Raw genomic sequence first — 14,841 nt, forward strand, 5'->3', positions numbered from 1 at the left:
GCTTGTGCGGACTGCCGAAAAGTTATATTTTTATTATGTAGGTCCATATGTACATTTATGTATATGTGATTGGGGGGTCAGAGGTCCATGTCAGGTGTCTCCTTGTATTTCTTCCTACCCTATTTTTAAAGTCAGGTTCTCTTAAATGCTGGAGTTCACTATTGATCAGATGCACTGGCCACTGAGCTCTGGGATTTGGGGAGCCTAGCACTAGGCTCCCACTGCCACAGCTGACCTTTAGGTGGTTTTTAGGGATTCAGATTCAGACTGCTTTGCTTACAGAGGCAGCCTTTCCTGACTGGGCTCTCGATCCAGGCACTCAGCTGTGTTTTAAGGAAGGGCCTGTGTGGGTCAATTGCAGCGCATGTCTCTCTAACATCTCCTGCCCTCTAACTACAAAAGTTGTTGATGGAGGGGGAAACAAGCGTTCTTACTTTCCCCACAAATCCTTCAAGTTAACCTGATCATTTCTTTAGAATTGATGCGCTTCTGTTACTATTCAACTTCAATTACTTTAAGTGTGTTCATATAGTCCACTCAGTTCTAAAACAAGAGCCCCATGAGTCTCATCATCTCGTGATGGTTTCAGCTTTCAGAATCTTTCATTTGTTTCTTTTTGATTCCATATTCCTCTCATTTCTCCCTCTGTCCATTCGGTTTCCTGCTTTCCTTCTTACTGTATTTTAAGACTGACAGTTAGTCCCATTAAAATCTCTTGTGCATAAAAGTTTGCTCATTAATTTTGTTTCCATATCAATTTGTAAGAAAATGAGAAACTATGTGGTTGCACTTTATGCAGAGATAGAGACTTGGGGGTACCCTAAAACTGATATACAGCAAAATGAACAAGTTTCCCTAGAAGATCACCCCCACCTCGCCTCTACCCCCACCGCCCCTAATGATGTGTTTTAAAATGCTGCTCTCTGGAGATTTGTTGAAGGAAGAGTCATTCACTTGAAAATGTAGCTAAGTTGCCTGGCATTCGGAGCACCTGAATGAACTTAATTGAAAACTGCTAAGGCCTGTAAAACACATCACACATGGGGAGCACATAGTTCTGAAGCCGAAATCCAGCTTTCAGAAGAGGATCAAGTTGACTTGTGGTTCTTAGGTGGCGTTATACTTTAAATCCCGGGGAGAAATTATTAAACCCAAGAGAAGGAGCGATCGCTGTGAAAGCCTGAGGTAATGCTTCACTCGGTGTTCTGAAATCCTCAGGGAAAATTCTTCAAAAACCGTAAGGAATACTGGTGTTGCATTTGCCAGGGTGAGAAAAGAGGAAATGTGGAGTTGGATAAACTCGTATTTTGTGGCCTGTGACAGGACAAGACTTCTGGACAGTGGGAGAAAAAACAAACCACTGTACTGTCTTCTGTCAGCACCAGCACCGGCTTGTTTAGATGATTTCCTTGCTGGCAATGAATAACTTGATATTTCAGTCATAAGGCTTGTTATCATTAAAAGGGTGTTCCATGGGCACAAGCTCCCAGTATCACTGAAGGATTATCTTTATATAAACTATTTCCTGTTCAGGCACTGGTGGCACACGCTCTTAGTCACAGCACTCAAGAGTCAAGGCCAGGACATCCAATGGCTTGTACACGGAGAAACCGTATCTTGGGGGGGGGGGGTTTCATTGGAAGATTCATGTATATTACTTAATGTATTGTCTAATTTCCATGCCTTATTTTTCTTTACATAGTTTTATGTTTAAAGAAAATGTAATGAACCTTTCCAGCAGACTATTCGAGGTCATTCCTAAAGCATTTCCCATTTACCTCATCCTGGATACATCTGTGCAGAGGACTGATAGATTCTAGGAGTGCTCCTGTACTGTAAAGAAAAAAAAACTCTCAAATTAACCTTTTGGAAAGCCCCAGGGAGGCACGAAGAGTTGGGGACAAGCGTTTGGGATTTATGAGGAGACCTGTGTTTTGGGAAGCCGTCTGCCTTGCCAGCTGTGTGTTCAAACACTGCAAACAGCGCTGTGACGCCTGCCCCCACTCTTCCTCACTTTCAGGTCTCGAGTCACAGGCACGTAGTCCATTAATAGACGGTGTTCTCCGCCCGTGCAGGGCATGTGCAGCACAGCTGGCTTTGTCTGAGCACCTCAGTGAAATTAACACTCTAAGATATAGGTGGTGGAGATGTCAGGAAAAGCTTTCAAGTCAAATCCTTAACTATTCATAAAATAATGGAATTGAATTTTATTGCCCTTGTTTGAAGAACTGTTACAGCCTTCACCTGGGGCCAATGTCTTGCTTTCCTAACAGGCCTTCAAAAGTGGCAATTAAATTATTAAAAAATAACAAGAATGAAAAAAGCATATTTAAGCATGAAATATGTTAGAATATTTTCTTATAATTGTTTCTAAATATGATGTGATGTTTTTCTGGTCCAGAAACTGTAAACCACATGTGAGTATTCAGGCATTTCTATTTGCATTTATGTGGGACGATTAACTGCTAATACGTTTAATACATACAATCTGTGGTTTCCTGTTCATGCTTTATACGGACATTATGGCTTTATGGTTACCATTAGCAAGAGGTATGGCTTGAGGAGAAAAAAAACATACTTTAAAATAATTATTTCCCCAGTGTTTAATTTTCTATTAATCATGTTTACAAAGTTTTATGTAGGCTAGAACACAGTAACTCCCTGTTATGTTTGAAAACTGCACAGTGCTCTCAGTACGTATTCCTGCATAGTGTTAGAATGTGTGCAGCCACACGCTGCCAACAGTGTGCAGGCTTTTAAGTTTGACTAATCCTTGGTCCTGAACTTACATGTTCATTTACCTAAATAAATGCACTTACACACTTACTTTCCTCATGCCTAAACCCCACAGTTTCTAGTTTTGCCTGAGCAATTAAATAAGGTTAATATTTTAATATATGGGTGGTAGAGTGATCAGAAAAAGTTTTCAAGTCAAATCCCCTGATTAGTAATACAAGAATAGAATTAATTTTATTCCATTTGTCTGATAAATTGTTGTGACTTTCATCAAACAGCAACTTGGTATTATATAATTTACTGATCAGTTATATTATCTAGCTCTTGGTGATGGCAGACTGACACACTTCACTGGAATGCTGGGATGGTTCTGGGGACTTTTCACCACGGTCCTTGCCTGGCACGTGTCTTATAATGTGGAAGGTTAGGCCAGCATCTATAAGAAAGGTTTTGCTAAAAATAAATAAACTGGGAGGCTAGCGAGAAATGCTCAGCAGGGAAAAGAGCTTCCTGTTGTTGAAGAAGACCTCATTCAGTTCTCAGAGCCCACATTGCTTTGCTTACAACCACCTGTAACTACAGTTCTGGGTCATGTTGATGCCTCTAACCTCCATGGGCACCCTCCCCAGTGCACATATCCCCTGCCCCCATAGAAATGCATGCATGTAATTAAAAATAATAAAAATAAAACTTTCTTATCAGTTTCAAGATAACATAAAGCAGGATTTATAGAGGTACATACATATCTGGTTTTCCCCCACAGTGTCCCCCACTTGTAACACCCATGACAGGGTCACTCACAGTGTCCCCCAGTAGCAACACCCATGTCAGGGTCACCCACTAGTAATACCCATGTCAGGGTCGCCCACAGTGTCCCCCACTAATAACACCCATGCCAGGGTCACCCACAGTGTCTCCCACTAGTAACACCCATGCCAGGGTCGCCCACAGTGTCCCCCACTAGTAACACCCATGCCAGGGTCACCCACAGTGTCCCCCACTAGTAACACCCATGCCAGGGTCGCCCACAGTGTCCCCCACTAGTAACATCCTGTGTCAGGGTCGCCCACAGTGTCCCCCACTAGTAACACCCATGCCAGGGTCGCCCACAGTGTCCCCCACTAGTAATACCCTTGCCAGGGTCGCCCACAGTGTCCCCCACTAGTAACACCCATGCCAGGGTCGCCCACAGTGTCCCCCACTAGTAACACCCATCCAGGGTCACCAACAGTGTCCACCACTAGTAACACCCATGCCAGGGTCGCCCACAGTGTCCACCACTAGTAACACCCATGCCAGGGTCGCCCACAGTGTCCCCCACTAGTAACACCCTATGTCAGGGTCACACCTTCTTCGTCACTGGCAAGTGAACAGTGGCACGTTAGCTTACAGTAGAGGTCATTGTAAGTTCAGTAGGTTTTGACAAAAACATAATGTTTTTCACCTGTCCCAAATATGTAAGAATGTTTCTCTCCTAAACAGTCAGATAAATTTTGCATCATATTTTCTGAAAGTTGCATAATGAAATATGATAAAACCGCTTCATGTTTTGAAAACGTAAATTAACATTTTCGTTCATTATTTTTTCTATTTACTATTCATAAGAAAAATGTTTTACAAAAAGAGCAAGGTGGCTCCAAAGGACTGAGTGTGTGTGTGTGTGTGTGTGTGTGTGTGTATACATGTATATATATATATATATATATATATATATGTTTTGCACAAGTCAAGGTCTATAACATTTGCCTTATTCCCTTCATCCTCAAAGCTAAATTTTAATACTAACTTTAATAATTAAACCATATCTCTAGGCTATTATCTCCTTTGAAATGATTTTCTCTGGTTCTTATTTTTGTTTTAGCCCCCCATAAAGTGTATTATATATAATTATACATATAAATACCATAGTTACTGTTTCCTACTTTTCTACTTTGTTTTGTTTTGTTCTCTGACAAGCTGTCCCTATGTAGGTCTAACTCTCTGAGAGCTTACTATGTAAACCAGGCTGGCCTCTGACTCACAGAAAGTAAAGACCTGCCAGCCTCTGCCTTCTGAGTGCTGAGATTAAAGGCATATGCCACAAAGCCTGAAACTTTTCTAATTTTAATGATAAAGTTTCTGTACAAATATAGTCATCTTGTTTAAATTTTACTTCGTGGTCCTAGCACATTGTCAAGCTGGAGGAAATCTCCCTGGCTGCATCCAGGCCCAAGGCAAAAATGACAGCAGGCAGCGAACACTGACTAGGTGGCAACTAATGAAAATCACACATTTCTCCAGAGATGAGGAGATATTTTAATTTGCATGATTTAAGATAATACAACGTGGCTAACACTGCTAAACATAGTGAGCCAGAGACTGAACTGACATTTACTGGAGAAGAATTTTTTCCATTGAAACACTTGCTCATTATTTTTTATTAAAGTGATAAATTTTTGTACTGATTTAATTCACAAAATTATGTGGCACAATGCATGTTTTAAACAAATTGTATGCAACATTTTATATGTGGTATATATATTTGTTGGTATTGGTTTGTTCATGTGTTTTTATGTGTGCATATTTGGCAAACTCAAGTGTATAAATACACCAGAATTCAACAATTCAACATCAGATTTCTCTCTCCCTCTCTTTCTCTCTCTCTCTCTCTCTCTCTCTTCCCCCTCTTTACTTTTTGAGGCAGGGTCTCTTCATTGATCTGAATCTTGACAATGGGGTTAGACTGGCTGAGCAGCCAGTGAGTGAGTCAGATATCCAGCTGTCACCATTGCCTAAGCCCTGGGTTACAAACACTAGCTGGGTATCACAGTCAGAGTCTCTTGCTTGCATGACATGCACTAAGCCATCTGCCGAGCCCCACAGAGATCCAATTTGAATTTATATCTGAATGGGGTTGGAAATGCAGCTCCATGTGCCTGATGTCCTGATTTCAGTTCCCAAAACAAAGAAGTAGATCAACAAACCTAAATGATAACCAGAAGTTGTTCGTATTTAATATTTGGCTAAATGAAAATCAGTATTTTGTTTTAAAACTCAAAAAGAAAAACAAAACTAATAAAGTCTATTAAACCAATTCACAAGAATTATAAATTAGAGGCAGGGGCTGGAAAAACTAACTGGCAAACCTTAAATTATTGTCCTTTAAACCTTCTAAATCATTCTTTCCACTATCAGATTCTCAGAGAACAACCTCTTCTTACTCTTAGAATATTCATTGACACTTTGGGGGGAAAAAAAGCACCAATTTTTTCTTCCTTGACTGGTCACATCCTTCCCCATCTGCCAACACTCTTTCCCCTCCAGATCTTGTCTCTCTAGGATCCTGCGGGAATACTCCGAGTTAAGAATTACCTTTAAAACACTGCTTGCCATGGCACTCTCGGAGCTGTAAATTCAGCATTTTTTTTCCTTCGGTATTTATTGGGCTTCTTGGTCACCAAATTGTGTTGTTGATTGACTCTTTAGGTTTCAATGAGTTAACTAGTCTGGTTCTTTTACACCTTTGCTGGGAAATGATTGGGGTCCTAGGCACATGGCAAGGATGGGACTCTCTTCTTCATCTGCAGAGCAGAAATAACGAGTCTTGCATAGAAGTTCACTGTCCGGCTCATGTATATGTCATGTATGAGCGTCCATCTTCATGTAGTTTTGGGTTTGTACACAGGCATGCGAAGGCCAAGGGTCAGATTTCTCCCTCGGTCACTTGTCCACCTCTTTTATTTTAAGGTAGGATCTCCCACTGAGGCTGGAGCTCACAGTTGTAGCTGGATTGGCTGCGGCCAGTGAGCTCCAGGGTTTCTCCTCTCTCTACCCCATGTCACAAGGATTACAGGCATGAAGCTCTGTGCTCAGTACGTTATGTCGGTGCCCCAAATCCAAACTCACGTCCTTATGCTGACATAGCAAACCCTTGAGCCAGGTTCCCCCTTTAACCTAAGTTTAGCTCTACTTCACAGTTCTTCACCGTCAACCAATAATTAGTTCAAATGATTCCTGCCAGAAGCTTAAATATGAACACTGACTGCAGCTCCTTTGAAGGACTTGGTTTGGCATAGATCATTGATGATGTTGTGGGTTTGTGATATAGCCAGCTGTGTATACTTTAGAAATTCTCTACATTTCCAGTCGACTTTCTTTCTTTTCTTCTTCTAGTTTTCTTAAGTGGTAGGGTATTGATAGATCTATTATGGGCTATATATATACACAGATAGATATTTATGAACACTTATTTGTACTTTCATCATCACTGCTAGGTGTCACAGAAAATCAAAAACCAAGGGTCCCTATCAAGAACTTAAAAAGATAGTGTCTTCGTAAGAGGAAAAAGCATAGTCACATAAGAAATAAAGAGTACTTATTAAAATGATTGCTATAATGGGCACAGGGTTAATACAATTTTGTCTAAAATTTGCATTAAGAATTCAGTGTGTACATTCACAGACACATCTTAAAAACTAAAAACAAATATTAAAAAAGAGCTTAGGAGAGTTATAAATCAGCATGATAGATGCATGACTGACTAATGTCACAGGTTACATGTGAAGGCATGATAAACACATGCATGACTAGTGTCCCAGGCTACCTGTGAAGGCATGATGTGTGTTTGACTAGTGCCCCAGAATACCTCTAAAGGTATGGAAAACACTGTGTGACTAGTGTCTCAGGTTACATGTGAAGACATGGTAAAGTTAACCCTTGCTTAGTGTTGGGTGAGCTGCAGCTGGGAGAAGACCACACCGGGCACAGGTGCAGGCATCCAGATGTGGCCTGGGAGGGTGCGTGCTGCAATGCTGACAAGACAAAAGGCAGAGAGGACTAGATAACATCCCTGGGCCAGCTGAGTATCACGGATTCCTTTTTATAATATCAAAAAAGCAATTTCTGTTAATAAAAGATAGTGTAAGTCTGTCATTTTGACTTCTTAGCAAGGTTCCAAAAAAATTTTTTTTACTGTGGTTGTTTTTAATTTACAAAGAAAGTAAATGCCATTGTTCTCCAGAAAATGCTTCAAGTTAAATGAAAGGTTGAGGTAGCTAAGGATCTTTGGAGATATTTATATTCTGAAGACCAGTGTTGTACTTTGATGTAGTTTAGTTGCAACTACAACTTTTATTTTCACCTTCAGTGACTGAAATTTGAAGGACAGTTTACATGGCATTATGTGAAAAGTTATATCTCCAGTAGTTAAAATATTTGATTGCTTCTATCGCATGTTATGGTTAGTGGGGCAAATGAACGAGTACGGCACTTGGCTGTAGTCCTTGCTTGTCTCAGTGAATCGATGTGAATGGAACTGAAAGAACAGGTATCAGTTCGTGTGTGAGGCAGAGGACTTCTTAAACCGGGGTCATACAAGTCTGGATCCCAGCACTCAGGAGGTAGAGGCAAGAAAATCAAGAATTTAGGGTCGCTGTAGCCTAAATAATTCAGTTGAGGATAGCCCGAGCTGTGGGAGACCCTGTCTCTTAAAACCTAATATGGATAACAAATAAAAAAGCTTTCAGTTGTATCCTTGAGAAACATGAAAGTTGACTGTCCGTGCACTCTGTACTGTGGACGTATTTATCACTTGCCACACAGTATCGTCCATCATCACGGCCAGACAGCAGCATCAGTTACATGGGAAATGGAAGCTGGTTTTTGTGCCATGACTGCACTTGTCATTCCCATGGAACGTTTCTTCAGAACGAAGGAAGGTGGGCTGCAAAGGAAGTGGGCTTCCTCAGAGATTATTCCAGTTTGGCTTGAACTCGCCCAGTTCTCTTTGGAAATGTGGACTCTAACTTCCCTCACCTGTTGAGATGCAGGCTGGCTGGCACTGCATGGACAAAGTGCTGACTTTGCCTAAATTTTGAGCCAACCCAGTTGTGACTGACATGGATACAACCCAGTTATGTCTGACATGGATACAACCCAGTTATGTCTGACATGGATACAACCCAGTTGTGACTGGCATGGATACAACCCAGTTATGTCTGACATGGATACAACCCAGTTATGTCTGGCATGAATGACATCCGGAAATTGTTTTGATCATGACCCTCCTAAGACATTGATTTTTCTTATTTAAAAATTTTCAAGATGCATGTTTTTTCCCATTTGGTAGGAATTTATAGTGAGAAAACAAAAGTACATAATCACCCTGAGGAATAGGAATTATCAGTTTTCACCTTTCACTAGTATGAGTTCCTGGGATTCTAGGACACATTATGGGTATTGATGAAGATGCCCAGAATCTCCTTCCTTTGAGTATTTGTCCAAGAGGAATAACACACTAAGGTCCCATGCCAGGAAGTGAGCAGTGTAACCGGCAGCTGAGGCTCCCAGGCGTGGGATGCATTTCTAGTTTAATGTACAGTTCAGCTGGGCAGCTGTGATAAAATTCTGGTTGGTATATGAAGATAAAAGCCACTCACAACTGGGAATGAGGGATGATGGGAGCTCATTAGAAGGCAGGAAGCAACGTTAGCACAAGGGGGTCAAGGTTGAAAGCAAATGTACCTGATGGTCCAGTGTCTAAGAATGGTGAGGCGGAGGGGAAGCTTAAACAAGAAGATGCAGGACAACAGCTCACCATATGTGGTTCAGCGTTGCCTCCTTCTCTGAGGGGAGTTTGGTCCAGGGTGCCACACTCCAAGAATGCTCAAGTCTCTGACATGTAAGTGGCCTAGCATCTTCTTTTCATGAAGCCTAGGCATATCATCCTGCATAGTTTACATTATCTCTAGACTGGAAATGCTTGCCAAAACATGCTCGCTCTGTCCGTAGTTGCACTCTCATACTTGCAAAAGACAAAGGAAGAAAGTCTGTACACACTGAGGGCCTCAGTGTGAATGTAGCTGCTTTCTTTGTGGACCATATTCTCCCTGCTGTCGGTTGAGCTTGGCATAACCCTCATATGCATAACCTGGCGTTAGAGAGAACTAACCTTAGTCTGTGGTATGAAGATAAACTTCCTAATGGTTTGGAGATGTCTCAGCTAATGACGTGCATAACCATAACCACCCAAGCGCAGTCTCCAGAAGCCATGTAGAAATGCTGGGAGTGATGATTATATACATCATCCTAGGCCCCAGGAGGCAGTGGCAGGAGAAGCCTGGGGCTCACTGGCCTGCCAGCCTAGCCAAATTGGCAAATAAGAGGTGGTACCTCAAATACCAAGCTGTCTCCTGGAGAATGGCGCTGGAACTAGAGCTCAGGTCTTTGTACTGGGCAGGTCACACACAGATGCACAGGAACTCGTGCACACACACCATATGCAAACGACCTCTGTGTTTTCAAACTGCTGCATTGTATCATTTAACCAAACCCATCATGTTATGGCCTTAGCTGGTCTTTGTATCTATATGCACTGGGCAAGTCACCCACAGATACATGGGAACTCGTGCACACACACCGTATGCAAACGGCCTCTGTGTTTTCAAACTGCTGCATTGTATCATTTAAACAAACCCAGTACATGTTATGGCCTTAGCTGTGCTCACCTTGGTGGAGTAACCAGGCATGTGTATTCTTTTACAGTGAAATTCAGCAACTGCAATCGGAAAAGGAAAGTTCAGTATGAAAGCAGCGAGCCAGCAGATTTCAAGGTCGATGAGGATGGCACGGTGTATGCTGTGAGGAGCTTTCCTCTCACTGCAGAGCAGGCGAAGTTCCTGATATACGCCCAAGACCAAGAGACCCAGGAGAAGTGGCAGGTAGCCGTAAACCTGAGCCTGGAACCAACCCTAACTGAAGAGCCTGCGAAGGTATGGTACCAGACACAACTTTGCGGCTGAGGCTTAGCAACTAGATTTATCATTCTGACAGACTATCGGTTTAATTCTTACCATATAAATGGATAGTCAGTATTTCCATTTTTATCAACCTCAGTCTCTTTATCAGTACTTAGTTGTGTTTCTAACATGATAACCTAAGTATATTTCAAGCAACCAGAAATTGCCTTGGAGAGGTTTGTTTATATTTTGAGATTTATAATTGAATTCAAATTAGAAGTGGGTTCTGTTACATTTCTGAGATGCTTTACAAGCTGTTAAGTATGACCACAAAATAAAGACATCTTTGGGAGATGTCATCCATCCAATTTATGAGGTGGGGTGTGCAGATGTACAGTGGGGACAGGAAACTGTTTCTGGCGACGGGGTTGAGTAGTGTCCTAGCTCATGAACAAACTGGGGAGCGTGAAATATTCACCCTGCTGCTGTGCTTTAGAGGAGTGTTATAGTCCCTCTCGCGGAAGCAGTTGTGAGCCGGGGTGGAATAAAGGAAGTGAGTTTCCACTGAGAACTGCTGGGCTTAGGAAACGATTATTGGGCACTTACTCTGTACAAATACCTACATAAGAATTTTAAGTGAGATAGAGTAATGATTTCAGAAATCCTATGCCGTTTATATATGCCAGGTTCTTTGAGTTTATTCAAGCAAAGATTCAGGGGCACACCCGTATACGTTGAAGGCCATGACTTTGAACTCTAAGCATTATGTTTTGTATACTACAGTCACAGATAAGAACACAGGCCATCCTGATATTTATTTGTGAATGCATTCATTCAAACGTGAATGAATATACTAGAAAAATATTTTGCTTTTCTCCTATACTAGCGTTAAGGTTTCAAATCATGTAAAATTCAATGTATTAAGTCATTGACTGCTGCTAGGACTCAGGCCACTTGAGTGATATATATAAAGTAGCAGGCTGGTACCTAATGGGCTGAAAAGATGCGTCTGTTGTTGGCTCTCTGTGTTCCAGCAACCTGTCTTGGATGTTTGCACAGAGACAGGAAGGGCTAATGGCTAAAGTGTCCACAGACGTCGAGAGAAACAGAAGAAAATGTTGACACATAGCAGAGATTAATGCCTAGTGTGCAAAGTGGGTCATTTACTGCATCCATCACAGCTGACATAGGTTTAGAATAATTACAGCATTAATTCTGTGGGATTTAATAGGGTCATAAATATTTGAGACATTCTTTAGCGGTATATATTAAACTTCTCTTGGAATTCAAATTATATCTCAGCACATCAAGATGTGAGTTTAATGTACAGTGGGAGCGTTACCTGAACTGTGGTCTAAACTAATGAGAAATATATAAAAGGGCGCTATTAAACTTTGTTTAATATTAACTACTCTCAAAGATGGTTTATGGAAACGGCAAGTAGTTTACTCAACTGGACTATCTAATAAATTGTTTCTAATTCAGTTCTCAGTGACTGGTGCAGCCCGTATGCACCATAGCATTTGCAGTCACTAACCAGGAGCGAGGAAAGGGCCTCCTGAGGTTTTCTCTCTGTGCATAAATCACTGCGGCTCCTCCACACATAGGTATCCAGTAATGTTGATTTGATCGTAGAGAATGAATGATCTTCCTAGACCTCAGGAATGTTTTCTTGCCATTTAATGCAAAGGACCCACATGAAATTGAAGAAATAGTATTCCCCAGACAACTCGCCAAGCACAGTGGTTCTCTACAAAGGCAGAAGAGAGACTGGGTCATCCCGCCAATCAATTTACCAGAAAACTCCAGAGGACCATTTCCTCAAGAGCTTGTCAGGGTAAGGAGTGAGGAGCTGTCGTTTTAATTATTTTGTGGCTAGGAGACATTAGAAATGGTTTGGCCTATTTTTTTTTTACATAGTTTATGGCGTGTAGAAATGCCGTTGAATCTGAGTGGAAGTGGAATTCCTAAGAAGCCCCCTCACTTTCTTTGTTAGCTCTTGGATTATTTATACACACAACTCTCCTAGGGCCTGGGCATTGAATGATAGGGCTTTTGTGAACCCATGAGCCCCAACACCATCTCATCCCTCCCCTTCCATCTCCCACTATTCAAACCATAGTCTTATCCAGGACGTTCCATGTTGATCTCTGCCCTCTAAAGATAGTTTGGGATGGAGGAGAAAAGAAATAAAGGGCAATCATTGCTAAAGCTGTCAGCACCAAGTGCACTTGCAGGTTTTTTTTAAAGGGAAAAAATGATCTCTGGTACCATTAACAGAATCCCTGGGGTGGTGCAAAACTCGAGCCTTTCAAATCTGAGAAGGAGAGTTCTGCAGTTACTTACGGGGCATACCATCAGACATGAGAAAAAATAAGTAAAGTCAACAGGGTATTATTTACTTAAAAGTATAATAATATTGAATCATCATATTCTCATTTATTAAAATGCAAATGTTTCTATGATTATTTTAGCACTCCAACACATACATAAAAAGCTGTGAGCTTTTTAAATAAGTCACTTATTTGTATTGTATATCCTATCCTAATGTGTATTATATATAGTTCAATTTAACAATGAGCATAACCCCAAATAGAAGTGCTTTTTATCGACACTCATAAAATATGACTGAAAAACAGAACTATGCCCTAAGAAATATCTCTAGATCAAATGCCTGGACTAATTTCCCTTACCTAATACATACAGAGCCATCTGTATTACTGCTCACCCTGCCCTTTCTCTGTCTCTCCCTCTCTTTCATTTTCCATTTCTCTAACCTGCTCTGCTCTGACAAGATGTTCTTTTGTTAGGAGTATCAAATATACCCAAAGAACCTCCCCGAGATGCTTTCTTAGAAAAGAGAATTGCAGTCTTCAGTACCACCTGCAAACAACATAAAGAAGCTTTCTTGCACTGAGTCAGTACAATAGAAGCAAAGAAACCTGATGTGCTGATTGTCCCCAGTAACAGAGTCCCACATAAGGGTGTTTCGAGCTGTGGCTAAACAATTATTATTTCTTATCATTTCTAATATACAAAGACAATATGATTTTTTATTAAATTAGACACTTGTTACTGTATTGTAGATATTTTACCCTGACAATTTTGTCTAAAGTGGACACTGCTAAGTTATGGCATTTTGCACAACTCCCAGCTAGTGCTCCTTTGGATGAAAAGGTTACTCCAAGTCTTTCTGGGAATAGGTAATATCTCTTCTTAAGCCCAGCATCAAGAAACAAAGAATAGAATTGGAAGACGGCACAGTCGTAGAGTGCTTCCCATACAGCGCAAGGACAAGAGTTCAGATCCGACCTGTAACTTCAGGGCTGGGAATCAGAAGCAAGAACCCTTAAGGCTTGCTGGCTAGTCTGTCTGCACAAATCAGTGAACTCCAGATCCAGAGAGAGACCCCACATCAAAATCCAAGGTGGAGGTCAAATCTGGAAGAGGCCCACATATATGTATGCATGACACATACAGCTCACACACAGAGAGAGAAGAGGAGGCAGGGTGGGAGGAAGGAAAGAAGAAAAGAAAGCAGTGGAAGGGAGAGGTCACTGATACCAGGGGTGTGTGTTTGTTGGGTGTGAAGCAAGGACCTGAAGAGTGGTGTGCCCCATAACAAATGTGCTATTGTTTTCTGCTTACGTGATTGTTTTCTTGATCCCCAGATCAGGTCTGATAGGGATAAAAACCTGTCCCTGAGGTACAGCGTCACTGGGCCAGGAGCTGACCAGCCTCCTACAGGCATCTTCATAATCAACCCCATCTCAGGGCAGTTGTCGGTCACCAAGCCTCTGGATCGCGAGCTGATAGCCCGGTTTCACGTAAGCTTCCAGCCAGTTGCTGGGTCTGTGGCTGCTCTTCAGAATGTGTTTATGTGTGGTTTTCCATTGCCTCGGGACACTCCCATGGTTTCAACACTGAGGTTTAACACCAGAAATGTATCTGCAGGCTTTCTGCTTCCTTTAATAAGCACGTTTATGAAATCGATGCATGCTATGAAACAAGTAATACCAAAATAACATCAAACACAGGGAAATGGCCCGAGACATCATCGCTTTTGACATGCCAGTACTTGCCTACATATAAATGGCTGAGAGAAACCACTCAAACAGGTTTGGATGGACAGGATCAGAGCAGCAGTATGTAAACATCCAGACCACAGAATTTTAGGTGTCTAGTGCTATAATCACAGCAAGCCTGTTTGTAATTCATGGTGAATCTCCTTTCGGACTGCCTCTTATTATTTTTTTCTCTTATGAAGAACTTTTTTCAATAAGGTGTCCATGCCTAGTCTACCTATATTTTCTCACTTTTATTATTTCTTCATAGGCATTAGCCACTTCATATTTGCATCATACAGTTCATTTAAGTACATGTATGATGT

General features: G+C 41.5%; 1 protein-coding gene across 2 annotated transcripts in view; it reads left to right on the forward strand.

The window, feature by feature from the left end:
• The window catches only part of Cdh2 (cadherin 2), a 225,697-nt gene that overhangs the window by 155,968 nt on the left and 54,888 nt on the right, over nucleotides 1-14,841 (forward strand). For both annotated transcript variants that reach the window (XM_048447915.3, XM_085700091.2), the window contains exons 3-5: nucleotides 10,258-10,484; nucleotides 12,142-12,288; nucleotides 14,123-14,278. In XM_048447915.3, coding sequence (XP_048303872.3) covers nucleotides 10,258-10,484; nucleotides 12,142-12,288; nucleotides 14,123-14,278 — 530 coding nt within the window. The remainder of the gene's footprint in view (nucleotides 1-10,257; nucleotides 10,485-12,141; nucleotides 12,289-14,122; nucleotides 14,279-14,841) is intronic.

The sequence above is a fragment of the Myodes glareolus genome, chromosome 13 (assembly GCF_982192425.1).
Source record: "Myodes glareolus chromosome 13, mMyoGla1.1, whole genome shotgun sequence".
Lineage (NCBI taxonomy): Eukaryota > Metazoa > Chordata > Mammalia > Rodentia > Cricetidae > Myodes > Myodes glareolus.